Source organism: Mirounga angustirostris, unplaced genomic scaffold, assembly GCF_029215605.1.
Source record: "Mirounga angustirostris isolate CCGP_5_RB_7025 unplaced genomic scaffold, mMirAng1.0.hap1 SCAF_2, whole genome shotgun sequence".
Lineage (NCBI taxonomy): Eukaryota > Metazoa > Chordata > Mammalia > Carnivora > Phocidae > Mirounga > Mirounga angustirostris.
The window spans coordinates 162,995,317-163,012,276 of record NW_026991710.1 but is presented as its reverse complement, the minus strand read 5'-3'; the positions used below and the strand labels follow the sequence as shown (position 1 = coordinate 163,012,276).

Genomic DNA, 16,960 nt, shown 5'->3' with positions numbered 1-16,960 from the left:
AAGCTACACGTGGCATTAACAGCACAGAGGATCTATTACCCAAACTACAATGAGTACTGAAGGATAGAAGCAAGATTTATGAGCTATTTAAAAATCATAAATGGTCATTAACTTCATCTAGGTGTGGGAGGGCACTGCCCGAGAGCAGGCCCCCCACCACCATTTCTTGGGGCAGGGGTGTTTTTCTTAGAGGCACTAGACCCGGCTAGTTTCCCTTGCACTGTGCAAGCAATGACTGCTTGGGAAGCCTTCAAATAAATACTAAAATCCAAGTACAGTTTATAAATAAAGTCTGTAGCTTTTCCTAATCCATTACAACTTTAATTAAGCATGGCTCTTTCTTAATTAAAAACATTTATGTCTCACCAAAAATTTATAGGATTAGCCTGTAAATTTTGGAAAGGAAAAGATACCACGAATGAGACTTCCGTTTAGTGAAAAGGTTTCAAAAGTGACAGAAATATCCCAATTTAAACAATCTTTATCAGAAATGTAGTTAAGGAAACACCAAATTTCAAAAGGTACCCAGAATCAAATCTACTCTCAAAAACAGGGGCCAGGTTTGGATTCCTTTCTATGAAGCTTCTCAAAGCTACAGAAACTTACAAATATTTCCTACAAGCACATGAAAGGTGAGCACTTAGCATGGGGACAGCAAGACAGCATACTTACTTGATCAGCATTCCTTGATTGGGCAGTAATTCCAGATGAATTTTCCCACCTTCCTGAGTTCTTAAGTAGGCGAATTCCTCCAGCATATCGATATCTACAGGCCAGATTCAGGTTAACCACGTGCAGAAACAAGGTGCCCTGCTCTCTCGGAGGAGGACCGGGCTGGCAGGGACCGAGTGACTTGCCCAAGGCCACCACGCTAACCAGAGTCAGTACCGGAACCCAGGCCGGTCTGATTCCCAAACTGACGATTCTTGTACCAACCGGACCACCTCGTAAAGATAAATATGTTTCTCCTACAGATGCTAATTAAACAGATTCTATATGATCATAACAGCAAAATCTTTTGTTTTCTTAGTAAGAAATGAAAGAGGCAGTGGGGGTGCTGGATCCCCGGAAACGGCGCTTGGACAAGGGCAGCACGTTCCTCACAAGTCGAAGGTGGTCTTTCCCTAACAACAGTGTGAAACACGACACTCCCTACGGCCGAAAGCAGCTGCTGGGCCGGGCCGCACGTGTGGTGGGTTCTCAGTGGCAGTTGTAACAGCTGTGACACGGTGCTCTAACAGCTGACCCCGGGGGACAGCCAGTGCCCCCAGGAGAGGCCCCACGAGGCCCTGTGCTGACAGATGAAGGCCCATGAACTATTCTATTCTCTGGCCTCACCAGTTGCTCTGGGCCTCTCGGGAACCTGAAGGCTATTGATGTGGGCATCTCGGGTACCTGCCTAGAAGTGGATGGAGGTGCGAAGTGGAGCTGAGCTGACTGGTATTCCTGATTCCGTGCATCACCTCTGTGAAGTCTTTTAGGACTCTCATTGAGAACAGCTGCCACAGGCCCATTTTTAATCGTCATTCTTCCTCTCTTCCCCCCAAATACTGAAAACCAGTATTTCTACCTGGAATGATTCATTCACTCTTGTACCATGCATTTATTCTTTAAAAAAAAAAAAAAAAAAGTCAGAATTTCTTATGCTCACACAGGAAAAAGGATACTTGTAACATAGTTGAAAAAATTCTCGTATTGGAAATTTCCTTGTTGGCAAATCTTACTGACAGCTTTCAAGAAAAGATTCTCTCCCCGTGGCCACTCTTGCTGAAGCAAGACAATCACGTGGCCCAGCGCCATGTCGTCCCTGCTGTCCGCGAAAGCTCGGAGCTGCAAGACAAGGATTTGTGCAGACATGGAAGGAAAAGGAAATCATGGGGTGATCTTAAATATACCAAATAGCACTTCCTGAAAAAATGCCGCTATATGAAAATGTCTGATCTAGGGAACAAGCAGAACATACACCTGCCACGCAAACAACACGACTGCCTTCTGAGGAGGGTGGGTCCCAACCACAGAAGCCTGGCTTCCCTCTGTGCTGGGAACAAGGTCACTGAGCATCCTGACGGGAGCTGGACACGCCTGGCAGGCCTGAAGCTCGACTTTGGGAAAAGGGCGAGAGAAGCTGAGTGGTTCTGTATGGCAGAGAGAAGGATTTGGGGATTTCTTTGAAGGGGGCAGTTGCTGGTAGACGGTGGGCCAGAAGGCGAGTAGGAGAGAAGGGTTTGAGGAGAACATGGACTGGGGAGCAGAAAGGCAGCGAGCAACAAGGAAGTGGCAGTGTGAAATGCAGAACCGGCCCAAGGACTAAATGAGCAGCTAGGCCCCAAATCACACTTCAAATTGTTTCTGTTGCCCCAAGGGATTCTGGCAATGAGTGAAGTCTGGGAATTACAGCCCTAAAACAGAGACCCAGTACTGCTGTTCTCTTGCTCACAAACCTTGGTGAAATGCACACTAAGGCTCTGCTCCACCTGCGGCCAAGGGCCTGGTGTTCTTCCAACAGCCTGTAAACCTTCCCAGCTCTGCTGGTGTTCATCTTAAAGCCTGAAATGCTTTCACCCCCCGCCCCACCTCACCCCAACCCCCCACCCCGTCTTTAGGATAACAAACTCGCCATCCCTCTATGAACCCAAGGGCATTTGTAATCTCTTCTTCTAGCTAATATATTCTGATATACGTTAATTCATAACATCTTTACTGACCATCTCTACGGGCAGGTTATTTGGATAACTGTCACGCTTATTGGTAAACTGCTCGAGGATGGGGATCATTTCCTACTCATTTGTGCCTAGTGCAGTCCACAGTTGGTGTCTGGTCATCGCTAGCCCATGTGCTCTCCCCACGACACCAAGTCACTCCAGATCACCAGAACAGTGTTCCAAATTGAACTGCGTTCATGCTAATCGGCTTTCAGCTTACCTTAAAGCAAGCCAGCATCAGATGCAGGCAGAACGGCATGATAGCCTTGCTGGTACAAGGCAGCAACTTCAGGTCTGAACCTGTGGGCAAGAGTCCACAATATGTCTGTTATGAGCACAGAAAACAGCTTTGAAAAGCACATATTTAAGATGCTTTCCAAAAAAAAAGATAAGCAACAGTCACATGGTTTCAAATATAGTTAAACCACGATTATATTTAGTGATGGTGAAATTGGTTTTTGAATGATCTCTGGATTTCATTTATCAATCTTCTTTCCTAACCTTGCTTAAATACTTTTTATTACAAAACCTTTCAAATGTAGAAACAAACACAGGTGTTTGTAATACTGTGCTCAACACTCAGCTGTCTAAAATGTTAACTTTTTGCTTTAAAGATTTTAATATAAAGTATCACAAATTTAGTTGAAACCTCTTGTGCACCTTGTCAGCTGCCCTCTTCCCTTCTCCCTAAAGTAACTATTATCCTGAAGGTGCTGTTTTTCATTCCTCTGCAACAACAGGAAAGTTTTGCAAGTTTTCAGTCTACTACATAAAGGGTGTCATATGGTATGCATCCTTCTGCAAACTGTTTTTGATACTAATACTATAGCTCTCGTTCATTGATTTTCAATGTCTATACAGTACTCTGCTATTTACATATGTCACAATTCATTTATCCATTCTTTTATGGTGGGCAGTGAGATGTCCAATTTTTCACTATTACAAACAATGCTAAAATAAACATTCTTATATATATTTTCTTGTGCACTTGTGGGAAAGAAACTTCAGGCAATAGTTTTCAGACCAAGACCTTAATCCTTTCCTTTATGGTGTGTGCTCTTTATAACCTAAATCCTTCTCTTCCCTGAGGATGAAATTAGCAAGAAATCATGGAGATCCTGTATATACCTATTTACATATGTTTATGTATCTAAAACAAAAGGTTCATGAAATACAATTTACCCTTTTTACAGGAGATGAACTCATTTTAGTAATAATATTATATTCTATCTCATTAAAAGAAGAAAATGGTTGAAATTCATTACCTGGGGGGGTGAGGACCCACGTTTGAAAAGCACTGATCTAAGGGATTTAACTAGAAGAGGTATGTAACTAGGTAATGAGATGTTCAACCTGGAATAGCTAAACTGGTCTCCACAGTGATGGTATGAGTTTATACACCTTCCAGAAGGAGATGGGCAATGTGTGTCTTCACATCTGACAGTACTGCCACTGTGAATTCTGACATGTCTGATATGGTAGCTTACGGTTTTAATCTGTATTTCCCATATTGCTAATAGGTTGAGAATCCTTTCAAACAGTTTATGGTCATTTGGATTTCTGCTTCTGTGAATCTGTTGTTCATATTCTTTGCTTGTTTTTCTATGAGGGGTTGGCTGGTTGTTTCTTACTGGTTTGAAGAAGCTCTTTCAAAATTTTGATTCTATGTGCTGGATAACTTTCTTGCAGCCTAAGGCTTATCCTGTCACTTTGATCACAGTATCTTTTGTTGGTATTTTAATTTTAATGTGACTAAATTTACTAATCTTTTCCTTTCTGTTGTGTGCTTTTTGTAGCCTAAATCCTTCTCTACTTAGAAGACCCAAATAATCTTTTCTTCTAAAAGCTTGAAAGTTTTACTTTCCATTTTTATTTTTTTTTTTTTTAAAGATTTATTTATTTATTTGAGAGAGCGAGAAAGTACATGAGAGGGGGGAGGGTTAGAGGGAGAAGCAGGCTCCTCGCCGAGCAGGGAGCCCGATGTGGGACTCGATCCAGGGACTCCAGGATCATGACCTGAGCCAAAGGCAGTCGCTCAACCAACTGAGCCACCCAGGCGCCCTACTTTCCATTTTTAATCTTAAAATTTAAATAATTATTTTGCAGTGTGAAGGAGGGATCACATTTTTGCTGTTTTTAGATTTGGATTGATTGCCCCAGTACCACTTATTGGGTAAACTCATGCTTGGCCCACCGAATTGTAATACCACCTGTTTCTTGGTTCTCTATTCTGTTCCATCCATCAGTCTCTATGCCAACACTACAGTATCTCTATTACTATAGCTTTAAAGTAAGTCTTGAAGTCAGCTAGGTCCAACCTTAACCTACCTGATTTGCTTCTGTTTCACAGACACACTTTCTAAAGGGGTCTGGGCTATCCCTTTTTTTTTTTAAAACCTCCCACGTACCTTAAACAGCTTCAATAATGATCAAGACTATCATGCTTTTGTCTTCTAGGAAATTTTAGTGTCCTAATAAATCTACCTACCAGTCACAAAGACCTTCTCTTTTTTTTTTTTTTAAATAAAAATGTTTATTTGAAATTATGTATTATGCCACATAGTTTACTTTTCTGTTACAAATTATTTATTATTTAAATTCAATTAGTCAACATACAGTACATCATTAGTTTCAGATGTAGTGTTCAATGATTAATCAGGTGCCTATAACAGCCAGTGCTCATCACATCACATGCCCTCCTTAATGCCCATTGCCCTGTTATTCCATCCCCCCACCCACCGCCACTCCAGCAACTCTGTTTGTTTCCTATACTTAAGAGTCTCTCATGGATTTTCTCCCTCTCTGAAGACTTCCCATTCAGTTTTCCCTCCCTTCCCCTATGATCCTCTGCACTCTTATATTCCACTTATGAGTGAAACCATATGACAATTGTCTCTGACTTCTTTCGCTCAGCATCATACCCTCCAGTTCCATCTATGTCGATGTAAATGGTAAGTATTAATCCTTTCTGATGGCTGAGTAATATTCCATTGTATATATGAACCACATCTTCTTTATCCATTCATTTGTCAATGGACAAAATAGTTTGGCTATTGTGGACATTGCTGCTATAAACATTGGGGTGCACGTGCCTCTTTGGATCACTACATCTGTATCTCTGGGGTAAATACCTAGTAGTGCAATTGCTGGGTCAGAGGGTAGTTCTTTAACTTTTTGAGGAACCTCCATACCGTTTTCCAGAGTGGCTGCACCAGCTTGCATTCCCACCAACAGCGTAAAACGGTTTCCCTTTCTCTGCATCCTCGCCAACATCTGTTGTTTTCTAACTTAATTTTAGCCATTCTGAATGGTGTGAGGTGGTATCTCATTGTGGTTTTGATTTGTATTTCCCTGATGCTCAGGCATGTGGAGCATATTTTCATGTGTCTGTTGGCCATTTGTATGTCTTCTGTGGAGAAAAATGTCTGTTCACATCTTCTGCCCATTTCTTGACTGGATTGCTTTTTGGGTGCTGAATTTGGTAAGTTCTTTATAGAGCTTGGATACTAGCCCTTTACGTTATGTCATTTGCAAATATCTTCTCCCATTCAGTAGGTTGCCTCTTATTTTGTTGACTGTTTCCTCTGCTGTGCAGAAGCTTTTTATCTTGATGAAGTCCTAATAGTTCATTTTTGCTTTTGTTTCCCTTGCCTTTGGAGACGTGTCAAGCAAGAAGTTGCTGTGGCTGAGGTCGAAGAGGTTACTGTCTGTGTTCTCTCCCCAAAGATTTTGATGGATTCCTGTCTCACATTTAGGTCTTTCATCCATTTTGAGTTTATCCTTAGGTATGGTGTAAGAAAATGGTGCAGTTTCATTCTTCTGCATGTTGCTGTCCAGTTTTCCCAACACCATTTGTTGAAAAGATTGTCCTTTTTCCATTGGATATTCTTTCCTGCTTTGTTGAAGATTAGTTGACCAGAGAGTTGAGAGTCAACCAGAGAGCTGACCAGAGAGTTCCATTTCTGGGCTCTCTATTCTGTTCCATTGATCTATGTGTCTGTTTTTGTGCCAGTACCATACTGTCTTGATGATGACAGCTTTGTAATAGAGCCTGAAGTCTGGCACTGTGATGCCACCAGTTTTGGTTTTCTTTTGCAACACTCCTCTGGCTATCCCGGGTCTTTTCTGGTTCCATACAAACTTTAGGATTGTTTGTTCCAGCTCTGTGAAAAATGTGAATGGTATTTTAACAGGAATTGCACTGAATGTGTAGATTGCTCTGGGTAGCATAAACATTTCAACAATATTTATTCTTCCAATCCATGAGAATGGAAGTTTTTCCATTTCTTTATGTCTTCCTCAATTTCTTTCGTAAGTGTTCTGTAGTTTTTAGAGTACAGATCCTTTACCTCTTTGGTTAGGCTTATTCCTAGGTATCTTATGGTTTTTGGTGCAATTGTAAATGGCATTGATTCCTTAAATTCTTTCTTTTATCTCACTGTTAGTGTATAGAAATGCAACTGACTTTTGTCCATTGATTTCATATCCTGCCACGGTGAATTCCTGTATGAGTTCTAGCAATTTTGGGGTGGAGTCTTTTGGGTTTTCCACATGAACTATCATGTCATCTGTAAAAAGAGATAGTTTGACTTCTTCTTTGACAATCTGAATGCCTTTTCTTTCTTTTTGTTGTCTGATTGTTGAGGTTAGGACTTCTAGTACTATGCTGAACAACTGATGAGAGTGGGCATCCCTGTCGTGTTCCTGACCTTAGGGGAAAAGCTCTCATTTTTTCCCCATTGAGAATGATATTCACTGTGGGCTTTTTGTAAATGGCTTTTATGATATTGAGGTATGTTCCCTCTATCCCTACACTGTGGAGAGTTTTAATCAAGAAAGGATGCTGTATTTTGTCAAATGCTTTTTCTGCATTAATTGAGAGGATCATATGGTTCTTGTCCTTCTTTTATGAATGTGATGTATCATGTTATTGATGTGAATGTTGAACCAGCCTCGCAGCCCAGGAATAAATCCTACTTGGTCGTGGTGAATAATCCTTTTAATGTACTGTTGGATCCTACTGGCTAGGATCTTGGTGAGAATTTTGGCATCCAATTTCATCAGGGAAATTGGTCTGTAGTTCTCCTTTTTGGTGGGGTCTTTGTCTGGTTTTGGGATCAAGGTAATGCTGGCCTCACAGAACGAGTTTGGAAGTTTTCCTTACTTTTTTTTTTTTTAAATAGCTTCAGAAGAATAGGTATTAGTTCTTCCTTCAATGTTTGGTAGAATTCCCCTAGGAAGCCATCCGGCCCCGGACTCTTGTTTGTTGGGAGATTTTTGATTACTGCTTCAATTTCCTTGCTGGTTATGGGTCTGTTCAGGTTTTCTATTTTTTCCTGTTACAGTTTTGGTAGTTTATAAGTTTCCAGGAACGCATCCATTTCTTCCAGATCGCCTAAGTTGTTGACATATAGTTGCTCATAATGTTTTTTTTTTTTAAAGATTTATTTATTTATCTGAGAGAGACACAGTGAGAGAGGGAACACAAGCAGGGGGAGTGGGAGAGGGAGAAGCAGGCCTCTGGCAGAGCAGGGAGCCCGATGCAGGGCTCGATCCCAGGACCCTGAGATCATGACCTGAGCCAAAGGCAGACGCTTAACAACTGAGCCACCCAGGCGCCCCTCATAACATGTTCTTAAAATTGTTTTTATCTCCTTGGTGTTGGTAGTGATCTCTCCTCTTTCATTCATGATTTTATTAATTTGGGTCCTTTCTTTTTTCTAAGTCTGGCTAGGGGTTTATTGATCTTATTAATTCTTTCAAGAACCAGCTTCTAGTTTCATTGATCTGTTCTACTATTCTTTTGGTTTCTATTTCATTGGTTTCTGCTCTAATCTTTATTATTTCTCTTCTGTTCGGTTTAGGCTTTATTTGTTGTTTCTTCTCCACATGCTTTAGATGTAAGATTAGCTTGTGTATTTGAGACTTCTCTAATTTTTTTTTTTTAAGATTATTTATTTATTTATTTGAGAGAGACACACAGCGAGAGAGGGAACACAAGCAGGGGGAGTGGGAGAGGGAGAAGCAGGCTTCCCGCTGAGCAGGGAGCCTGATGTGGGGCTCGATCCCAGGACCCTGGGATCACGACCTGAGCTGAAGGCAGACACAACTGACTGAGCCACCCAGGCGCCCCAGGACTTTTCTTTTTTTTTTTAAGATTTTATTTATTTATTTGACAGAGAGAGAGATAGCGAGAGAGGGAACACAAGGAAGGGGAGTGGGAGAGGGAGAAGCAGGCTTCCCGCTGAGCAGGGAGCCCGATGTGGGGCTTGATCCCAGGAGCCCGGGATTATGACCTGAGCCGAAGGCAGACGCTTAACGACTGAGCCACCCAGGTGCCCCGCCCCGGGACTTTTCTAATTTTTTGAGAAAGGCTTGTATTGCTATGTACTTCCCTCTTAGGACCACCTTTGCTGTATCCCAAAGGTTTTCAACAGTTGTGTTTTGATTTTCATTTGTTTCCATGAATTTTTAATTCTTTTATTTCCTGGTTGACCCATTCATTCTTTAGTAGGATGCTCTTTAATCTCCAAGTGTTTCTTTCCAAATTTCCTCTGTGATTGAGTTCAAGTTTCAAAGAACTGTGGTCTGAAAATATGCAGGGAATAATCCCAATCTTTTGGTACCAGCTAAGACCTGATTTGTGACCCAGTATGTGAACTATTCTGGAGAATGTTCCATGTGCACTTGAGAAGAATGTGCACTCTCTTGTTTTAAGAAGAAATGCTCTGTGTATATCTGTGAAGTCCATCTGGTCCAGTGTGTCATTCAAAGCCCTTATTTCCTTGTTGATCTTCTGCTTAGATGATCTGCCCATTGCTGAGTGAGGTGTTGACGTTTCCTACTATTATTGTGTTATTATCAATGTGTTTAGTTTGGTTATTAATTGGTTTATATATTTGACTCCTCCCAAGGTAGGAGAATATTTATAATTGTTAGATCTTCTTGTTGGATAGACCCTTTAAGTGTGATATAGTGTCCATCTTCATCTCTTAGTAAGTCTTCGGTTTAAAATCTAATTTGTCTGATATGTGGATTGCTACCCCAGCTTTCTTTTGATGTCCATTAGCATGACAAAGGGTTCTCCACCCCCTCACTGTCAATCGGGAGGTGTCTTTAGGTCAAAAATGAGTCTCTTGTAGACAGCATATGGATGGCTCTTGCTTTTTTTATTCAATCTGATACATTGTACCTTTTGTTTGGAGTATTTAACCCATTTACATGCAGAGTAACTATTGAAAGATGATGAATTTAGTGCCATTGTATTACCTACGAAGTCCCTGTTTCCATAGACGGTCTCTGTTTCTTTCTGGTTTATTTTACTTTTGGGCTCTCTCTTTGCTTACAGGATCCCCTTTAATATTTCTTGCAGGGCTGTTTTAGTGATCACAAATTCTTTTAGTTTCTGTTTGTCCTGGAAGCTCTTTATCTCTCCTTCCATTCTCAATGACAGCCTTGCTGGATAAAGTATTCCTGGCTGCATGTTTTTCTCATTTAGCACCCTGAATATACCATGCCAGCCCCTCTGGCCTGCCAGGTCTCTGTGGATAGGTCTGCTGCCATTCCTACCCCTGTAGGTTAAGAACCTCTTGTCTGGAGCTGCTTTCAAGATTTTCTTTTTATCACTGAAGTTTGCAAGCTTCACTAATATATGTCAGGGTGTTGATCTATTTTTATTGATTTTTGAGGGGGTGCATTTCTCTCTACCTCTTGGATTTGAATGCCTGTTTCCTTCCCAGATTAGGTAAGTTCTCAGCTATGATTTGCTCAAATATAACTTCTGTCCCTCTCTTTCTCTTCTTCCTCTGGGACCCCAATAATTCTAATATTGTTTTGCTTTATGGTATCGCTGATTTCTCAAAGCCTCCCCTCATGGTCCATTAGTTTTCTCTTTTCCTCAGCTTCCTTCCTTTCCATCACCTTGTCTTCTATGTCACTGACTCTCTCTTCTGCCTCATATACCCTAGCTGTTAGAGCATCCATTTTAGACTGCATCTCAGTTAAAGCATTTTTAATTTCAACCTGATTAGATCTCCTTTCTGCACTAAGAAATTCTGTATAGAGTTTTTAATGCTTTTTTCAAGCCTAGCTATTAACTTTATAATTGTTATACTGAATTCCATCTCTGACATCTTACTTATATCCATATCGATTAGATCTGTGGCAGAGTATTACCTCTGGTTCTTTCTTTTGTTGTGAATTCCTCCTTCTAGTCATTTTGCCCAGAGAAGAACGAATGAACGAGAGAACAAAATCAAAAATATCAACCACGACCCAAGACAAATACACACTACATGAATCTGAAGAGGTCAGAAACCAAAAAAGAAAAAAAAAAAAGAGAAAAGAAGAGAATATACTCTCCTAGGTGGACAAAACAGGGTGATCCACTTGGTCCTGGGTGTTACTTTGGTCTGTTTGTTAGAAGACACTAAATCCCAAAATTGTAAAGAAAGCAAAACATTATATATATATTGAATACAGTGAAAGGAAGCCAAAAATGAAGAATATATTTATAAAATGTAAATGTAAAAATGAAAATTAAAAAAAAAAAGACTTAAAAACAAAGAGTTGATCAAATAAGAAACTCGCTGAAAAGGAAAAAAAAAAGGAAAATTTTAAACTGAAAGATAAAATGAATCAGAAAAAAACCCTCAAATTCTATATACTATTTTCTCCTAGCACTGGAGTTTTGCAGTTCTGTGTGCTCTGTAAACTTGGTATTTGCCTGACGTTCCAGCTGGTCTTCTGGGGGGAAGGGCCTGCTGCCCTGATTCTCAGGTGTCTTTGCCTGGGCAGAGGTGCACTGCCCCTTGCCAGGGGGGTGGGCTCCGTGTAAGCTATTTTGGGTTGCTCTATATGGCTTTTGTTCCCTGAAGGCTTTCTGTGCTACTTTAGAGGATGAAAATAAAAATAGCTGATCTCCAGCCCCGGAGCTGAAAGATTGTGGCCCCTCTCTTCAGTAAGCCCTCAGGGAAAAGCAGTCTTCACTTTCGTGTACGCCAAACTCTGCAGGCTCCTGTGGTTTGCACCCCCACCAATCGTCCCAGGGAAGGGAGGAGGGTTGCTCCAAGCCTGCCACTTGCAGGGCCCCCGCACGGACAGCAATACTTTTTCTTCCAAAAAATGTTATCATTTTAGCTTTTCCATTTAGTCTCAGCTCCATCTCAAATTAGTTTTTGTGAATAATGTGACATGCTTGAGGATGTGGATTGCTTGAGGATCGTTTTTCTTTCTACACCAGAGGCCCTTTGTTCCAGCACCAATTGGTTGAAGAGTCCTTCCTTTCTCCAAAGAATTGCTCTGGTGCCTTCACTGAAGATCATCTGACCATATTTGTATGGGTCTCCTGGATTTTTCACTCTTATGCCAATACCGTCTGGATAACTGTAGCTTTATATTAAAAGTCTTGCTATCAGGTAGGGTAAGTTGCCCAGTTTTGTTATCTTTTTCAAAACGGTTTCAGCTATTCTAGATTGCACTTCCCTATGGATTTGAGAATCAAATTTGTCAATTTCTACAAAAAAAAGTCTGCTGGGATTTTGATTGGGATTACACTGAGTCTATAAATACATTTGGGGAGAACTGGAACCCTAACACATATGAGTCTTCCAATCTATGAACATGATGTTGCACACTTTTCAATAAATTTGTCCCTAAGGATTTCAGGTTTTTTGATGTTATTCTATTTGGAGATTCCGTAGGCTTGTCTCATATAGCCACATACGTAGCCACAGTCTACATACATTTTCTGTTTTCAACCTTTATGCCTTCCTTTTTCTTCCCTATTGTGCTGGCTACAAGCTCCAGTATGCTGAATTGAAGTGGTAAGAGCAAACACTCTTGTATTGTTGCTGATCTTGGGAAAAGCATTTGCTATTTCATAGTTAAGGATGATGTTGAGGAACAACTATTTTAGTTTGCTAAGATTTTTTAAAAATCATGAATGATAAATGCAAACATAACAAAACCTATCTGTAGCTATTAAGAGAATCATGTGATTTTTCTTTTACTATGCTACAGTGGTGATATTACAGTGTATGATTTTTCTATGTTAAACCACTTTTGCATTCCCAGCATACTTGGTCATATGTGTTATCCTTAAACTGCTGTATTCAATTTGCTAAGATTTTTTGAGAATTTTGGAATCTATGTTTATGATGGATGCTGGCCTTTAATGTCCTTTTCTGGTAATGCTCTTATTTGGTTTTGCTGTTAGGTTATGTTGACCTTAAAAACTGAATTGGGAAGCGTTCCCTCTTTCTCTGTTTTCTCCAAGGTGTAGGGTTGATGTTATTTCTTCCTAAGTGCTTGACAGAATTCACCAGTGAAGCCACTTTGATCTGGAGTTCTGTGGGAAAGTTTCTGATAACAATTTAATTTTTTTGATAGATGTAGGAACATTCTTATTTTCTATTTCATTCTGAGTCAGTTTTGGCAAGTTGTGTTTCTCAAGGAATTTTTCCATTTCCCATCTAAATTGTTGAATTTATTGGCATAAAGTTATTAATAATTTATTCTCTTAATGTCCTTTTGATTTCAGTAGGATCTGTAGTGACATTCCTTCTTTCATTCCTGCTATCGGTAACTTGTGTTCACTTTCTCATCAATCTTGTTAGGAGTTTATCAATTTTTTCTCAAAAAAACAACGTTTAGCTTTTCTAATTTCCTCTATTTCACTGATTTCTGCCCTTGTTATTTCCTGTCTTCTACTTTCTTTGGGTTTCATTTGTTTATCTTTTTCTAACCTCTAATGTGGAAACTTAGAACCCTGACAGTGAATCTTTCTTCCATTCTTATATAAGCATTACAACTAAATTTATGTAGTTTTTCAAGCAATGTGCTACTTAAGGTAAAGCTCAAAATAGCCTGAAAGGGAAATGCTAGGAGACATTTCTTAACTAAGAATCATCTGCAAGTTTTCTGAGAATTGGTGAAGATAGGAAAAGGAGTTCATGGATATTCTTCAGAGATAACAAACTCAGGAAGCCAAGAGAACTTTTGAAGAAAGACAGATTTACAGCTGCTTATGAAATCAGTGCCAAGGACAAGCTTGGCAAGGGATTAACTTTTTATACAGTTTGTCAAACCCCTCAGATCACACAGTATTATTTCATCAGGAATCTTCAAAGAATTTCCCGGCCTTGGGTCCTAGAGCCATATTTACAAAATAAGAATAAAACTTGTCACTGTACCTTTTCTAAATTTGGGCTTTATTTTTGAGGGTTCCTCCTGTGATTTGCCTCCATCTTGAATGGGGAGTACCATGTAGCACATCAAATCAAGGACTTTTTCACATGTCATCTAAAGAAGATCAGATGAAAAAGCACCAATCTGAAATTTTCTCATTGAAAGCAAATCAACAGAATACTAGTATGTGTAGCAGACAACTGGGCAATGTGTGTACATGGAGGGCTGTAGCACTACCTCAAGACTCTATGAGATCATTACTGTCTGCTCAACAGCAAATGTAGAAAAAGTAACTGAGATTGAATCGAGGTACTAGATCTTTGGGGGAATAATAACTCACTCTTTGCTATTAAAACAAAAGAACAAAAATTAAAAATTAGTTGAGTATTAACCAAACTACCAACGTGTTTAACAGCACAGTGGCCCATCCTAAAGACATTTACTAACTCAATGAATAGAAAATACTACTCAACTGAATAGAAAAATCAACAAAATGGGGACACAAAGTACTGAACTACATGGTATAATACAGAGCATAATTTAAAATGAAGGAGAAACATACACAGGCTAAACTAGCTGGAAAAGGTTCAGATAGGAAGGTTACCCTTATCTCAACCTTAAAGGGAGGGAAGAATTTGGAATGTGGAAAAGAGATAAAAGGGTTTTCAGAGGAGAGAAAGACGTAGGGAAGGACGGGGTACTGTTTAGGTGATTAGGTGAGGGGAAGGAAGGCGTGGTTTAGGAAATAACACAGACAAAACCGGTCTGATGCAGTGCTTGTGCGGAGGGAAGCCTCAAGGGCCACACTGAGCAGGCTGCTCTTGATCCATAGAGTGAGCCATTACCTTCGGTCTACCTGTTCAAATTCTAATAACAGCTAGATTCCATTTGGGGAGTGTGCTCTATGCATCTAGCACAACCTTCTTATTATCCCTATTTTACAGATGAGGAAGTGGAGTGTTAAACCTATGCTTCCCACCCTTTTTTGTGTCTTGGCGCATTCAGAAAATACTTGTAAGGCTGCTCAGAGCTGGCAGCACTAACCTGGGGGCTCTAGCTGCCTCAAGCCACAGCTAACTGAGAGCGTCGGTATCTTGGCACATCCAGAACCCACCTAGGCCATAGGGTTGTGAAACTCCAGCTTTAAGAGCTTGACAGCTTGGTAGTTAACTTGAACACTGGAGTTAGATAGCTCACTGAGGTAACTTGCCCCAGGTCACAGAGCTAGTAAGTGGTGGGGCCATGATGTGTTCTCCAGGGTCATATGCCCAACTCCAGCCAATCTTTTCTGTAATTTCTTCCTTGACTACATGGACCCTGGTGAAAACACCCTTTCCTGAATGCCTACTGTGCATATGTCAGGGGCATACCACTTAGTATTTGATTTTTAACTGTTTTCTATAAATACTTGCACTTTTCTCTGTAACTCAAATTATATGTCCTGAATCAGGGATCCCCCATTCCCCATACCCTGCTTATATCTCCACCCCCAGCACATGGTTCAACTCTGGGCACTGAGGAAGTCAATATTTCAGTTAAGTGGAACAATGACAACAATCTTGTAGAAAGCAATGACCATAACTTAGAGAGGGAAAAAGATTATCGGCAAAAATCTCAGTTCAGAGCCATGGATTAGGGTGGTGGCAAAGGAAATAAAAGGCACTACACCAAAGATATTAGCTTCATACTGGAAGAATCAAAATGATTAGCCAGAGTTAAGAGTCAACCATGACTTGAGAGTTTTACATCTAAGGGCCAGAGAACAAAGGAAACTCACATCTGGATACACTGGGTCTGAGCTGAAGACAGACAGCTGAAGGCAGCTGAGATTCAGGAAGCAGGTTAAGGGGTGCCTGGGTGGCTCAGTCGTTAAGCGTCTGCCTTCGGCTCAGGTCATGATCCCAGGGTCCTGGGATTGAGCCCCACGTCGGGCTCCCTGCTCGGCAGGAAGCCTGCTTCTCCCTCTCCCACTCCCCCTGCTTGTGTTCCTGCTCTTGCTATCTCTCTCTCTCTGTCAAATAAATAAGTAAAATCTTAAAAAAAAAAAAAAAAAAGGAAGCAGGTTAAGTGAGAAACTAAGGATGTAGGCCTAATAATGATCAGCTTTGACTGAAGCCCTCAGAGAATGAGTTTGCCCAGCTTGATTAAATCTGCTTATTTTATATTCCCTAATATGATGCTGAACAGCAGTGCCTTGTGTAACTCTCTAATTCTATACAATATATGGATATCTGCGTGGATAAATATGTGCTCTCAAGTTTTCAGGAGGAATTCACTGAAACTTAGAATTAGGTACCTGATAATTACATAAATGATGACAGAAAAGTATTTTCAATTTTCAATGCACAAACTTTACGTGCTCTCGAATTCTTTCCTCCTAAATGTCATCATAGCAAATTATAAATCATATTTCAAAGTTGAAGTTTAAAAACTTTATTCAGGGTTACTAATCACAAAGTAATTAACATATAGAAAGATAAGAAGAAATCAGAGTTTGTGTGTTAAATTGTGGCCTTGAATTTATACTGTATAAAGAATAAAGAATGTGCTTATCATTTTCATTGAATTCAAACATTTATTAAGTATCAAAGCTGTGCAGACCCCTGTGGTAGGTGCTATGAGAGAATCGAAGGTAAAGCACATGGTCTCCACCCTGTGGTAGAAGGGCCTCACAATTACAGAGGAAACAGACTTGCTTACATATCTGCTCCTACAACATCCCTATGAGGTGTCATCATCATGTAAAAAGAGAATTTGAGGCTCAGATAGCTAATGGAAATCCTCCATTTCCCACTTAGGAAATGCCTCTTCTGTCCAAGTACAATAGGACTGATTCTGCTCTAAAGGGATTCCAGATAAGAAAGCAAAGAATAAAAGAAACCATCCTCCAACAAAACGGAAAAGGAACAGGAAATCTGAAAAGTACCAAAGCCTAATTTCAGGGAAGCTATAACTAAAGAGAAAACTAAGCAAAACAAAATTATCAAGATTTTTACCAGCAGATTAGGTGATAAAATCTAGGCAGAAAAATCCTATTTCAAATAAACATGCACTGAATTAAAAGGCCACTC

At 40.2% G+C, this 16,960-nt stretch overlaps 1 protein-coding gene across 6 annotated transcripts in view; it reads right to left on the bottom strand.

The window, feature by feature from the left end:
• Positions 1-16,960, bottom strand: part of INTS10 (integrator complex subunit 10) — a 41,204-nt gene that overhangs the window by 4,899 nt on the left and 19,345 nt on the right. For all 6 annotated transcript variants that reach the window (XM_064585451.1, XM_064585448.1, XM_045879956.3 and 3 more), the window contains exons 13-16: positions 13,895-14,003; positions 2,923-3,002; positions 1,668-1,830; positions 673-766 (exon numbers count right to left, since the gene is read on the bottom strand). In XM_064585451.1, coding sequence (XP_064441521.1) covers positions 673-766; positions 1,668-1,830; positions 2,923-3,002; positions 13,895-14,003 — 446 coding nt within the window. The remainder of the gene's footprint in view (positions 1-672; positions 767-1,667; positions 1,831-2,922; positions 3,003-13,894; positions 14,004-16,960) is intronic.